At 42.4% G+C, this 15,646-nt stretch overlaps 1 protein-coding gene across 1 annotated transcript; it reads right to left on the reverse strand.

Moving 5' to 3' along the window:
- Positions 1 to 361: 361 nt before the first annotated feature.
- LOC110927804 (flowering-promoting factor 1-like protein 3) lies at positions 362 to 897 on the reverse strand. The gene has a single exon (XM_022171201.2). It carries the CDS (start codon positions 857 to 859, stop codon positions 536 to 538), a length of 324 nt encoding a protein of 107 aa, XP_022026893.1. The 5' UTR covers positions 860 to 897; the 3' UTR covers positions 362 to 535.
- Between the last annotated feature and the right edge of the window lie 14,749 nt (positions 898 to 15,646).

Here is a 15,646-nt window from a genome sequence, read left to right on the forward strand (position 1 = left end):
TTGTCGTGTTACGTAATAATTATGGTTTTATTAATGTTTGTTATTGCAAAATCTAATAGTGTTACGGATGCTGTGTTACGTAATAATTATGGTTTTATTAATGTTCATTAATTATTATCTTTAGTTTAAATGGTTATTATGTTGATTAGGTATAGTAAGAGGTAGCTTATGCTTATTGTAACTGCGTAGTCTATCCAATCCCGAAAGAGGTAGCTCATTACAGAACACAATATGTCAATATGGTGCTTCTTGATTCCAACATGTATATATCTGTAACTACATATCTAAATCAGATCTGCATCTGTTTACGGCTATACTTAAAAGCAGAAAAAAATGATAAGGATATATACACATACTTGTAGTCACGCATAAACTTGATTTTCATTACGCAGAATATCAATATATAATATATACAAAAAACAACGCTTGAGCTAACATGATATTGGCTTCGCTTAAACCCTAAGAAACAAATAAAACCAATTTGAGCTCCATCTGCTCGAATATTATGATATCATACATTATAATTTCAATTTGGCTAGTTAAGGTACATATCTCTTACTTCAAACATGTTGCGGTTCTTGACGACTATATCATACATATGCATCGATTTGAGCTTGTTGAAGTCCCTAGGGAGAGAAATGAGATGCGTGGTCAATCTTTTGTGAAACTGCAACAAATCAGGATCATCATAGTACCTTTCCCATCCGCATGATGACAAGATTCTTTCGAGCACATCATAGGAGGTCACCAATTCATTGGTGGGTACATGAACCAGGACCTTACGTCGGGATGAACCCTGAAAGGAATCATTCCCCACTAGTCGAAGAACACCATTATTGAACACCCAAACACCAGACATGCTTAGTTCGTTCGTGAATAGCTGGAGTTGCAAGTTTCAGGAAAATATGAATATTTTGAGATGGGGCTGGAGGTTTATATAAGGGTCTCTAGCCAGCCTAGAATATACTTGCCCACGTGGTAATGTGTGGGTGAAGGGACATTTGGGATGGTGGAGAATCTAAAGTATTTTTCATCCAGAAACCCCACGAACCCGAAGGGAATCTTAATAGGAAATTGATCGTAGAGTTTCTGACCGGAACAACGTACCAATGCTTGGAAACAACTCCATCTATCAGTGGGCATCTTGTAACCAGATGTTGATTGATATTACGGGAACAATCTTACTCTCTCCAACATCCGAGCATCCCTCAGGTAAGGGACCATAATACAATGCTAACTCTTTGGTCCATGTGTGGTATCCAAAAATCATATCGATAGCTTTTTCTAGTGATCTTTGCGTATGCAATATTGGGTAAAAATGTGTTTAAGATTACATCAAGTAACCAATTACATTTCCATACTTAAGTTAAGCAATAGCTCTAGACCTTCATTGTCATTCAACTAGCTAGTATGATGGGCATTCTCTTCCATAAAATTCGGATATCGCATAACCTATAGTATGGGGGTGTTTGTTTTTTTTTTGCGAAAAGCTCTTCAATACCTCTTATGTCTGTCCCACGCAGACCACGAGCAGATGTTTGAGTTTGCAGTGTGTTTGTTTTCTGGAAGACCTTTCCTTAAAAAAGGTTTGCGAGACCTCTTCGTGGGGCAGTGGGGCAGATGTGGACTCTCCTCTTCTAGCCTCTTCTCCTCTCCTCTGCCATTTCAAAACACAAATCCTCAACCCTAATATCTTCTTCTCCTCCACCCCTTCCTCCTCCCTGCCGTCACCTCCACATCTCCGCCACCACTACGTTGCCGCCGTCACCTTCATCGCCTCCACAGTCTGTCGTCACCTCCCCCGCCTCCACACCCGACGCCGCCGCTAGTAACCCTACTGCCACCGCCTCCCCTACGCTGACTCCACAGACTTTTGCTGGCTCCATAGATTGCCGCCCTACTGCCACTTCCTCCCCTACGCTGACTGTAACCCTACCGGGTCCCATCGCCGACTCCGCAGGTATGTTCATGTCTTTAATTTTTGTTAACTAATTGCTTTTTTATTGTTTAATGTTTGTTTAAGAATTGTTTTTTTGGTTTATCTTCTGTTTCCTCAAATTCAGATCCAAAAATGAACGACTCAGATGTTTCAAAGCAGATTCAGCACATGGTTAGATTCATCCGTGATTAGATTACGGAGTTTTGTTGCTTGTTGATTGTTCGTTTGTTATTGATTAGTGAAGCGTTGTGAATTTAAGATAGTATATGTGATTTTGTAGTCCGTGTGTAGGTATGTATGTACGATACGGTTATTCGTTTGTTTGATTGATTTTTGTAGGAAGTTAACATTGAGAGTTTGTATCGATTTCCTGATGATTTCATTTATGAATTACGATCTATAGATATAGTTTGTGTTGCAGGAAGTTATCAATGAGAGTTTGTATCAACAGTTTGCAAAACTTAAAAGGCAAACAGTTTTTTTCTTGCAGACTGCAGGGGTTTGGTCCACCTCTTCTGCTACAGATGTCTGTAGATGTGGTCTGCAGACTGCAGACCTTTTACCTCTGAAAAAACAAACAACACCTATTTCTTTTCGGTTTATTTCTTAATATGGTGTATAGCATCATTAAACATTTTATCTTAAAGCAGAAAGTAAGAAACCTTTTGGTTTTGTTTGGGTATCGGTTCTAACCATAAGAATGTTAACATCTCACTTTTTAAAAGATGAGCATCAACGCTAGACAAATTGCGCCAGTTTTTACAAGAGATAGTCACGACTCCTCTTAAAAAAAGATAAAGTTCAAACTAGACAATCGTCAATCGCCAATAACAACTAGGTAGTTACCGATGGATAGCCTAAACCAAGAAGAGATGTATGACCAATTATGAAACTATGGGCTTAACCCAAAGTTTTGGGCTTAGTTTTAAAGCATGTAACTTGGGGGTTTGAAGGGTGATGGGCTATATATGTAAATTATTCTCCTAAACTTGGGGAACAAGTTGTAGAAAAATAAAAAAACCCTAGAAACAGTATGTTTTTCATCAGATACGCGGCTTTTCATCTCAAGTTTTGGAGAGCAAAGAATGCCAGGCCAAGATCAATGTCGATTCGTTCAGGTAATTATTCATTTATTTATGTTTTGTGTTTAGTTCAATTACAATATTTTATGCGGATTAGATTAGTGGTCCGATTGTGAGAATGTCTGAGTGTATGCATGTGATGATCGAATGACGAAGAGAGGCTGAGCCATCAGCAGCCAAATGGCAGTGGTGATTGAGGCTCACAGTTAGAATGGATGGAGAGCCCCTAGCGATTGTGGATTCACGAATGATGGTTGTGAATAAAGGTAGTCGACAATGGAAGGTCATGTTGGAATTAACAAATTGATCAAAGTTTGAATAGAGTGACGGATCGATAATGTAATTTATATAAAGTTGATTTAGAGTCTACACTGTAATATAATGTTTAAGTGTCTAGGGGTCTTAGTGTTAATTATTAAATTTGTAAACAGTTGTAAAGGGGATAAGTTGCTTTACAGAACCATCGCAACGTTTAACCCTAATTTGTATATATCCAACGATCAAACAAGAACAAGGGTGTCGATCCCTTGCATAATTTTGTGTAATCTCTGTTTTTCTTATTTGATTCTTGTTCGATAGTTTGAATACAAAGATCTTTGGGATTCTATATCGGTATCAGAGTCGGTTTCTTGTTCACTTTCAATTAAATCAGAAAACCTCATTTTTGAAAAATCAACAAAGTTGCAAATTGAAATCCCTAGTCCTATTGGATTTCGATTAATTATGTGAAATCGATCAGAATTCAATTCATTTGTTCCTTGCCCTATCGGTTTGAGAAATCAACACCGCCAACTGTTGTGAAGCAGCCACCATCGACAGGATTCCGCAATTGTCGCCACCATACGAAATCCTCCCAGTATTCATGGTCGCTATTGGAGCCAGACATCAATCATTGCCGGAAGACCTTGTTTTGAAAATTTAAAGGTACGACAGAAATATGAGACAGGTTGAAGACTAGACATGTTGGCGTGGATCGAGTGCAAAAGGCACGTCTTTAAGCACTCAAGTCTGTTGATTTACAGGTTGATAATGTAATTTATCTAAAGTCAATGTAGAGTCTAAATTGCAATGTAATGTTTGAGTGCTTAGGGGTCTTAGTGTTAATTGTTAAACAAACAATTGTAAAGGGGATACGTCGCTTCACATATCCATTAAGACGTTTAACCCTAATTTGTATATATCCAACGATCAAACAAGAACGAGGGTGTCGACGCCTTGCACAATTTTGTGTAATTGTAATAGCTCTTATCTTTCATCTTTGAGTCTTTTTCCATGGTTTGAATACACTGACCTTTGGATTGTACAGTGGTATCAGATGTCACAACCCCCGACCCTACCCTGGACGGGAGCTATGAACAGCACAAGTGGTACTAGTGTTTATTAAAATTATCACAGCAGAAATCTCATCAGGACCGTGATGCGGGCCCAAGTGTGGAGGAGCGGACCATCTTGTTTTTGGAGGCCCAAGATCGTGTGACAAAAGAGGCTTCACTAAAATGGCTCTACTTGGGCTACAGGTGTCCGTTTTGAGCGTGCGACCAGGCGAATCAATTGTGAGAACGAGGCCCATCTTTCTACAAACCACCGTAGGTGGTTTGTATAACAGCCCTCCTAAAATCCTTTCACATGCCCTACACGTTTCAAAATATACACCGTATACAAAAAACAAGCATAAAATACCTTTATATTAATAAAAATCAATTAAAAACAAAAAAATAGGGTCCTTGCGGGGCGCGACCCAGTCAAGCTCAGTCTGTCGCGGGCCGCGACCAAGTAACACCAGGCGGCACCAGGTTGCGCCACATGTCCCTGTGCATGTGAAGTCTACGGTTGTGATCAGCTAAGGCTAGGGCCTACCCTAGTGGCCACGCGGGCCACGAAGGCCGTCCCTATAGCTCTCGCGGGGCGCGAACCGACCATCGATCAGACTATATAAGGAGGCCTCTGGCCTCAGTTTTGATCGTTCAATTCTTTTCTTTCCTCTGTCCCTATAATAGCAATAATGTTGCTCGATATAATACCCCTAAAAAGCGAAGCTCTGCCTCGTTGTAAGTATTATAACCCTCGGTTACGTATTAGTTACTATACCCGATTGATCTAGGGCTCCGTAACGCATGTCAAGGCTCTGCCTGACTCAGTTATTGGAGTTCTGTCTCGGGGGTATGGCTAATGTAAATTGGGTTATCTTACTAACATGTGTGCATTGTTTAATTTTAATAGATTATAACCAGGAAGTCACCAGAAAGCAGTAGTATTATCTAAAATAGCAAAGTGAGTACATTCTCCTTTTGTAAATCTTTTTGTGAGTCAAAATGTTTTACCCAAAACCTTAATTGTTTTAAATTATAATTAACAGTGATTGAGTCTATGTATTCTACAATTACTGTCGGTATGTTGGGGTTTTGTATACATTACTTGTTACTACACTGTGAGTAGTAGCATGACCACAAGTTCAGGATTGACAGTACCGTGGGTGGTAATTGGGTAGATATAAAGATTGTAATCGCTCTCAATATTGTAAAGATATAAAAGCTTGTTTTGATTAAACTGGGATGCACTCGCCAGTATTTCTTGCTGATAAAACTTTTTAAAACGCGTTTCAGGTAACTTAATGTGAAGCTAATAGAAGCCAGCTAGAGAGCACTGAAGGCTTGGAAAAGTGGCAATAAAAGTTACCTAAATAAAAAGAAGTTTTATTTCAATACATTAGGGGTTATCCCTATAAACCTATTGTAATGGAAACTTTGATTTTCCCATGTATTTATTATTTATAAAAGTGTGGTGTTTTAACTCTGATAAACTATTTCCTAACTACGGTCCTGATGTTTAATTTCCGCTGCCAAATTAATAAACACCGATACCACCAGCTGTCACACCCCAACCGATGGCGGAATCATCGGGGCATGGCACTGAGCGAAACAGATTATTCAAAGAAATTCCATAACAACTATTATTACCGAATAGTTAAATATCACGTCCCATACCGTGACCCATAAGATAAATTTAGTTATTACAGACAAAGATATCCTTCAAACAAAACATGTTCCGACAACTCAGATTTAAGTATATAAATATAAATTGTCATGGTTTCTAGACTCTTTCCTAGCCTCTATTTCACAGCAGGAAGAGCAAGTAAGCATCCTAAATACCTGTCACATACGTTAAAAAAAAGTCAATACATATAATGTAAAGGTGAGCATACAAGTTTGGTAATAGCATATAGAGTTCGAATAGTTTACGCATAACCAGCACGTACACAGAGGGAAACGGAGCATGTTAATTATCGACATGGATCTATCGATACCAATGACTGCGGGTTGACTGTCCGAGACAGTTCGCAATACATGATTACCACCGTAATCCATGCAAGTAATTGTCCATGCAAGTATAGTACTACTTTGCTAAGGCAGGTAGACAGCATTCCACGTGTAAACATAACAACAAGCATTCATTTAGTCACGTAATACATGCTATCGGTTAGCGTTCAAATAGTTTGAATAGTGTGTTCGATTGTGATTTTGATAAGCAAAGTATGTAACACCCAAAAGTGTTAAAGCAAAAAGGGTTCGAGTATACTCAAAGTGGTTAATTATGGATTGAAGGGAGCGCTTGAGAGTAGAGTTAGCCTGAGTAGTTTGATGGTATAACGATGAGTAATGCGGAAATGCATACAAGTGTAAATGGATCGAATAGCCTAGTCGATCGAACAGCAGGTTCGATCGAACGGGCTGTTCATTCGGTTTGAAAGTCCGTTTGAACAGTCCTGTTCGATCGGCCGGTAGGCTCGATCGGCTGGACCATTCGAGTGGATTGTTTCTTCCTCTGATGTGTTTGTGTATGATGGTTTGAACTTTTAAAGTTTTCGTTGTAGTATTTGAGAACACTGAAGTGTCCTTACCTTTCAGGTCGATCGATCGAACGGTCTATTCGATTGGCCGGCTTAACCGATCGGTTACACCTCAATAGTGGTTCTTCCGTTGGATGTCGCTCGATCGAGTAGCAGGCTCGATCGGGTGGCACCCCATACTACAAACGAGTTGTAGAATCGATTAGGTGCTGAAGCATAGTATCTCATGATCCGAAGAGTAATGTTTACCAATCGATTAGCATATTCAATCGAACATCACTTCGTCAATAGCATACTTCATGAAGTTTGAAAAGTGTGGAACCATGTGCTAGCCGATCGGCTGGCCCGGTCGATCGGCTGGTATGTCCGATCGGCTGGGCTGCTCGTTCGAACAGCCTAGCCGTTCGGCCAGCAATTCTGACCTGGACGGCCTTCCGTCTAACACTTGGCTGTTTTGATTATTTTGATATGATTTTGAGGTATTTTGACAACGAGTTGAACCATAGAACGTGGGTCCTTACTTGCTTCACCGGTTTAGACTGGTATCACCCAAGTCCGGCCGGTGAACTGTTCGGAACGGTAGTTTAACGTTTACCGGAATCGATGAACCTCGTAGATAGAATCCGAATCTTGAACCTCTTGACTGTTAGAATGATTAGTTAGTTGGTTCAAGCTCCGTTTCTATCGGTATTAAGGCGTTGAGTGTAAAAGAGTTGAAAGAAAGTTGGAAATCCTCTTCCAATCCTTTTCACCATGAAAATGTTAAGATTCTTACAAATCTTAGTTTGTTTATGTGGAAATCGGTTAGATCTAAGCTATTCATGGTTGAATGAGGCCAAAACATGATGTTCTTCAAGAACACCATGATGACATCACCCAAGAACACTTAGATCTTGGGGATTTCACGGTAGAAAGATGAAGAATCATGCATTGATCAAAAACGTACAAGAATTAGGATGAAAACTTACCGGAGTTGAGAGAAATCGGAGAAAAGGTGAAGAATAAGGCTGGTTCGGTCAGAGCTTTCCAAAAGTAGAAAGAGTGACAATGACAGGGCTATTTATAGGCTCCAAATGAGGAAAGTGTTAGCCGATCAGCTAGGTCCTCTGATCGAGTGGCCTGTTCGATCGAACAGCATGTTCGATCGGCTGGCCTGTTCGATCAGGGTTTCCTGTTCGATCAGCAACCCCCCTTTTTGAGTGTTTTACGACGATTTTTGATATTTCGATTTCGATGGACGATGATACGAATACGATAGAGTTCCTAGTCAAATTACTTTCAGTCCCAACTTCTATTTCTAACATACAATCATCTTTAATTCACCATTCGACGTCGGTTTTGATTGAGTTTGATTGAATTTCGAGTTTTGATTCGAGTTTCGATTGATTCGATTGAATACCACACAAAACACAAAGTAAACACGCACAAGTAACACATAAGGCACACACACACGTAAGTATTACCACACCGGTTTCGCATAGTTCGAGTCTCGAGTTCGATTGATGAGTCGATTAACTTGATTATTGATTGATTAACTTTAACGCATTGTTACTTCCTATTATTCACAGTCGTAGATCGGTCACATTGATTAAACATTGGGTCATTTCATTTAGACAACACTTACTCCACATAATACAAAAAGCAAAAAGAATTATTACCAGTCAAAGAAGTCAAAGTTGACTTGGACTTTGACTTTGACTTTGACATTCGAAAACACGGGGTGTTACAGCCTCCCCTTGTTTAGGGAATTTCGTCCCGAAATTAGGCTCGAAGCTGCACATCACCGTGGGTCGTTTTGCCAATTTGACGTCTCAGATCTTTATTCAAACAGTTGCGGGTACTTGGCCTTCATGTCGCTTTCGAGTTCCCAAGTGAACTCCGCGCCTCGTTTGCCTTCCCATCGGACCTTCACGATAGGGATGCGTGAGCGCCTGAGTTGCTTGGTTTGGCGATCCATGATTTCGACAGGCTTTTCCACGAAGTGTAAGGTTTCGTTGACCTGAAGATCGTCGAGTGATACGATTAAATCATGATCAGCAAGGCATTTTTGTAGGTTAGACACATGGAAAGTCAGGTGGACGTTACTGAGTTCTTCCGGTAGTTCGAGTCTGTTGGCGACTTTTCTTATCCTTTCCAGAATCTTAAAAGGTCCAACATATCGAGGCGCTAGTTTCCCTTTCTTGCCGAATCTGACTACACCCTTCCAAGGGGATACCTTTAGGAGTACATAGTCACCTACGTCAAATTCAAGGGGCTTGCGTCTTCTATCGGCGTAACTTTTCTGTCTACTTCAAGCTTTCACCAAGTTGTCTCGAATCTGGAGGATTTTGTCAGTCGTTTCTTGTAGTATCTCGGGACCGGTTAATTGCGAATGACCGATCTCGTGCCACACAATAGGCGATCGACATCTTCTTCCATACAAAGCCTCGAATGGTGCCATTTGGATGCTGGCATGATAGCTGTTATTATACGAGAATTCGACTAGTGGCAGGTGTTTGTTCCAACTACCACCAAAATCTATGACACACGCACGGAGCATGTCTTCAAGAGTACGGATCGTCCTCTCAGTCTGTCCGTCGGTTTGGGGATGGAATGCGGTACTTAGGTTAAGCTTCGTACCAAGAGCTGCTTGGAACGTTTCCCACAATCTCGAAGTAAACCGAGCGTCACGGTCTGAGATGATGTCACAAGGCGTACCATGATTACGGATGATCTCGTCGGTGTAGATTTGGGCTAGTTGTTCCACCTTATAGCTTTCTCGTATCGGCAAAAAGTGGGCTGACTTGGTCAAACGGTCAACAATAACCCAGATACTGTCGTGACCAGATGGAGTGGTAGGAAGTTTGGTTATGAAATCCATAGCTATACTCTCCCACTTCCATATGGGGATTGGAGGTTGTTCGAGTAAGCCAGAGGGTCGTTGATGTTCCGCCTTGACTTTTGCACAAGTCAGGAAACTTCCAACATAAAGAGCGATATCGCGTTTCATACCCGGCCACCAGTACTTGTAACGAAGATCCTGGTACATTTTGTCAGCACCGGGATGAATAGAATATCGGGATTTGTGGGCTTCGGTCATTATAATCTTCCGCAGATCAGTCCGTTTAGGAATCCAAATTCGATCCAGATAATAGAATATCCCATCTGCCTTGCTTACAAGCTGAGCTCCATCGTGATAGATCCTTTCTTTCTTCAAGGTGCGTTCATTAAAACACGCATGCTGGGCTTCGCGGATGAGGGCTTCGAGATTATGATGGGCTTGGGTATTATGAATACTGAGCATATAACTCCGTCGGCTGAGCGCGTCGGCAACAACATTTGCCTTGCCTGGGTGGTAACGAATCTCGCAGTCGTAGTCGTTAAGAAGTTCTTCCCATCAGCGTTGACGCATATTGAGTTCCCTCTGATTAAAGATGTGTTGTAAACTCTTGTGATCAGTATAGATTGTACACTTAGTGCCATACAGGTAGTGTCGCCAAATCTTTAATGCAAAGACAACCGCGCCTAGCTCGAGGTCATGGGTTGTATAGTTCTTCTGTGGATCTTGAGCTGTCGAGATGCGTAAGCTATAACCTTGTCTCGCTGCATAAGAACACAACCAAGACCAAGGTTGGAAGCATCACAGTAGACAATGAAATCGTCGTTTCCGTCGGGCAGCGTGAGAATAGGAGCATTGCAAAGCATACGCTTGAGTGTTTGAAAGGCAGTCTCTTGTGCAGTTCCCCAAACAAAAGACTTGTCTTTATGAGTAAGAGCGGTAAGCGGCACATCGATCTTAGAGAATCCTTCGATAAATCGTCGATAGTAGCCCGCTAGTCCGAGAAAAGAACGAACTTCAGACGGGTTCTTCGGCGTAATCCAACTCTTAACTGCTTCGATCTTCGCGGGATCGACATGGATACCTTGGCTATTCACTATGTGACCCAGAAACTGAACTTCTTCTAACCAGAATTCACACTTGGAGAACTTGGCGTAGAGTTGATTCCCCTGAAGTAACTCGAGAACCAAACGTAGATGTTGCGCGTGTTCGGCTTTCGATTTGGAATAGATCAAGACATCGTCGATAAACACGATGACGAAACGGTCTAGGAACGACTTACACACACGATTCATCAGATCCATGAAAACCGCGGGCGCGTTGGTCAAACCAAAAGGCATAACAACGAATTCATAGTGGCCATAGCGAGTTCGAAAAGCGGTTTTAGGAATGTCTTCCTCTTGAATCCGCAATTTATGGTAGCCTGAACGCAGATCGATCTTCGAGAGACATTGGGCACCTTGTGGCTGATCAAATAAGTCGTCGATTCGGGGCAAAGGGTATCTGTTCTTGATGGTTAGCTTATTCAACTCCCGATAATCGATGCACATCCAGAACTACCCGTCCTTCTTTTTGACAAAAAGGACTGGCGCGCCCCAAGGAGAGGTGCTCGGGCGAATAAAGCCTTTTTCAAGCAATCCCTGGAGTTGATTCGAGAGTTCCCGCATTTCGGATGGAGCGAGTCGATAAGGAGCTTTGGCAACGGGGTTAGCTCCAGGAATAAGGTCAATACGAAAGTCGATATCACGACTTGGCGGTAGTCCAAGAAGTTCATCAGGGAACACCTGAGGAAACTCGCGGACCACTGGAACATCTTTGACTTCGGCTTTCTTTTTCTTTTCCTTCTCCGCTACTACAATGTTGGCCAAGAAGGCTCGGTATTCCTTGCGGAGATACTTGCTGGCTTGAACACATGACATGAGCTTGAGACCTTTCGACGCTGTTTCACCGTATACACACAGAAGATCACCATTTGCGAGTGAGAATCGAATCATCTTATCAAAACACACAACTTCAGCATGGTTTTCGCGAAGAAATTCCATGCCTACTATGACGTCGAAACTTCCGAGTTGCATCGGAATAAGGTCGATTGGAAAGATGTGATTGTTGAGCTCCAGAGTACAATCACGGAGAACAGAGTTAACGGCGACAGTTCTTCCAGTAGCGACTTCAACTTCGAATGACGAGGACAGATAAGAGCGCTTACGACTAAGGAGCTTCTCGAATTCAAACGACACAAAGCAGTTATCGGCTCCAGTATCAAACAAACACGATGCATAAATACCATTCACAAGGAACGTACCATTAACCACGTTGTTATCTGCCTGAGCCTGACGGGCATTGATGTTGAAAGTTCGAGCATGGGCTGCTTGCTGCTGTTGCTGAGGCTGCTGAGGCTGCTGTTGTTGCTGCTGGGGCTCTTGCGTAACCACCCTATTCGGGAACCTGTTTGCAAAGTGGTTAGGATCACCACATGCAAAGCAGACTCGAGCATTGACTGCGGGTGCTTGAGTTGCTTGTTGGCCTTGAGGGGCGGGGAGCAGATCTTGGTTGACAGTAGCTTGTACTGGGGCTTGACGGGGACCAAAACGACAGTTCGCAGTGAAATGACCGTAAAGGTTGCAGTGAGCGCTATAAAGGACCGGCTAGACCCACTGGATGATGATACGAGCATGTCGGGCAGAGCGGGTGAGGGCCTGTGTATGCACGCTTTGCTGGCGGTGCACTGATCACTGGAGCTGAGCGGTGGTGCTGTTGCTGCTGAGCTGGTACAGCTTGTAGAGGAGCAGCAGTTGTTGCGGCAGCACAGCTCTTGTTGCCAGAGCTGTTGTTGTTGTGCTTCTTCTTTCTTCTTGATGACTTGGAGGATTGAGAAGTGGCGGTGTCGGTGGATGCTGTTGCGGTGGCTTGGTGCAGAGACTTGGTTTGCTTATCCCAAAAGCCAGACTTCACTCGCTTGTCATTGACTTCAGCGGCGAGTAGGTAAGTCTCTTCAATCGTTGCTGGCTTGGCGGCGTGAACAAAGTCGGCTACACAATCGGGCAGAGCTCGAATGTACTTCTTGATGGGGTCTTGACCTGATCGGGACATATGATGCTAAGCTGCTTGAAGCAAGCAGTGAGAGCAGCGTTGTCTCCATCCTTCTGCTTGATGGTCCAAAACTCGTCCTCCAGCTTTTGGCGTTCATGAGGAGGGCAGAATTCGTCGATCATAATTGCCTTCAACTCCTCCCATGTTAGCTAGTAAGCTGCATCATTTTCGTGCTTGTTCCGTTCGGCCGTCCACCAGTCTAGAGAACGGGACTGGAAGACGCCTGTAGCATTGAGAGTGCGGAGATTTTCAGGACATCCGCTTTGGCGCAGAGTGACTTCGACTGAGTCGAACCAATGGAACATAGCAGTAGGGCCATCTTCTCCGGTGAACTCTTTGGGTCCGCATGCTTTGAATTGCTTGAAACTGAAAGCAGCCTTGTTGGCATCTTTGGGAGCGTCTGTTCGCGATTCTTCAGACGACTTGCTGGCGTTTTCATAAACGTTGCTCACAGCTTTTGCCACACTTTTGGCGATGATAGCGACAAGACGCTTGTCTCTCTTCTCTTGGCGAGTTAAGTGGTGTCGGGATCCAGACGACGACATGGTCTGCAGGAGACATCGTCATAGGACTCAACACAACGCAATCGAATCTCACCTCTCACGTCTAGATTAATAAAGCTCAGGAACACGTGTAAGGCACGAATCATACAGGCACATAATCACCAAAGGCACAAAATCCACATAACCACAGTAGCACATAAGCAATTAGAGCACAGATTCACAGAAGCACATAGACACATAAGCACAGAGTCAGTCAGAATACAGAAACCTATCCTTCCAAGTTCGCGTGTCGTTCGTACAGCGATCGCGTATAACATATCGAATAGCATCGTAAAGTATGGCCTAACTTAGTCGTATAGCATAGCTTAGCATAACATCATCTAGATTGCAATCCACCGGATATCGAATTGAGATAGAATAGCGATGCGAGTCGTGTGTGTCGGTCGAAATGATAGCAAAAATCAAATAATACCCAAAAATATAAACACATAAACAGATAAGGCTCACATAAATACATAAAATCAACGAGTCATCAGAGTACACGGTTGCGGTTCTCAGAGTCGAAACACATAAAATCGAGAGATAGATTATCTGCGGCTACTAGACATCGACTGACCCAAAGCAAATCGACTATTCACAGTAGACTTGTCGTCACTTTCGACGTTCGGGATCGTGCTTCTGCCTTGATTCTTGGGCATTCCACACGCATTCCCTAGGTCCTACTTGTGAGTTCAGGTCGTTGGAGTCCGTCGAAGCTTTGGTGAGATGAAAAGTGTCCAGAATAAATTGCCAAGGTTAGGGTTTCACCCCTGGCTTAGCAATTTCTTCCTTGTTTTTAGGAAACTTGAGGAAATTATTCATCAAAATATGGATTTCACTCCTATTTCGGCATAATTCTCCTCATTTTTGTTGAAAAGTCATTGATAAAGTGATAAAATCCATATTAGTCAGGCAATTTAGTCGGGAATTTGCGGTTTTCACACCTAATCCTGACCAAATCGCTTAACTTTAATTGAAAATTCGAGTGCAGTGATAGCGAATAATTGCAGAATAGAGCATATAAACTTGGTCTGTTGGTTCCAAACTATAGTTTAGGTCTCTAAGACAGCGACCCGGACTAGGTCGTGTCTAACCTAATTCCCTATAGTTATGGCTCTGATACCAACCTGTCACACCCCAACCGATGGCGGAATCATCGGGGCATGGCACTGAGCAAAACATATTGTTCAAAGAAATTCCATAACAACTATTATTACCGAATAGTTAAATATCACGTCCCATACCGTGACCCATAAGATAAATTTAGTTATTACAGACAAAGATATCCTTCAAACAAAACATGTTCCGACAACTCAGATTTAAGTATATAAATATAAATTGTCTTGGTTTCTAGACTCTTTCCTAGCCTCTATTTCATAGCAGGAAGAGCAAGTAAGCATCCCAAATACCTGTCACATACGTTAAATAAAGTCAATACATATAATGTAAAGGTGAGCATACAAGTTTGGTAATAGCATATAGAGTTCGAATAGTTTACGCATAACTAGCACGTACACAGAGGGAAACGAAGCATGTTAATTATCGACATGGATCTATCGATACCAACGACTGCGGGTTGACTGTCCGAGACAGTTCGCAATACATGATTACCACCGTAATCCATGCAAGTAATTGTCCTTAACAACCCCCGTGTGAACGGGCACTGAGTCCAAACTATAGTACTACGTTGCTAAGGCAGGTAGACAACATTCCACGTGTAAACATAACAACAAGCATTCATTTAGTCACGTAATACATGCTATCAGTTAGCATTCAAATAGTTTGAATAGTGTGTTCGATTGTGATTTTGATAAGCAACGTATGTAACACCCAAAAGTGTTAAAGCAAAAAGGGTTCGAGTATACTCACAGTGGTTGATTATGGATTGAAGGGAGCGCTTGAGAGTAGAGTTAGCCTGAGTAGTTTTATGGTATAATGATGAGTAACGCGGAAATGCATACAAATGTAAATGGATCGAATAGCCTGGTCGATCAAACAGCAGGTTCGATCGAACGGGCTGTTCGTTCGGTTTGAAAGTCCGTTTGAACAGTCCTGTTCGATCGGCCGGTAGGCTCGATCGGCTGGACCATTCGAGTGGATTGTTTCTTCCTCTGATGTGTTTGTGTATGATGGTTTGAACTTTTGAAGTTTTCGTTGTAGTATTTGAGAACACTGAAGTGTCCTTACCTTTCAGGTCGATCGATCGAACGGTCTATTCGATCGGCCGACTTAACCGATCGGTTACACCTCAATAGTGGTTCTTCTGTTGGATGTCACTCGATCGAGTAGCAGGCTCGATCGGGTGGCACCCTATACTACAAACGAGTT

The sequence above is a fragment of the Helianthus annuus genome, chromosome 6 (genome assembly GCF_002127325.2).
Source record: "Helianthus annuus cultivar XRQ/B chromosome 6, HanXRQr2.0-SUNRISE, whole genome shotgun sequence".
Lineage (NCBI taxonomy): Eukaryota > Viridiplantae > Streptophyta > Magnoliopsida > Asterales > Asteraceae > Helianthus > Helianthus annuus.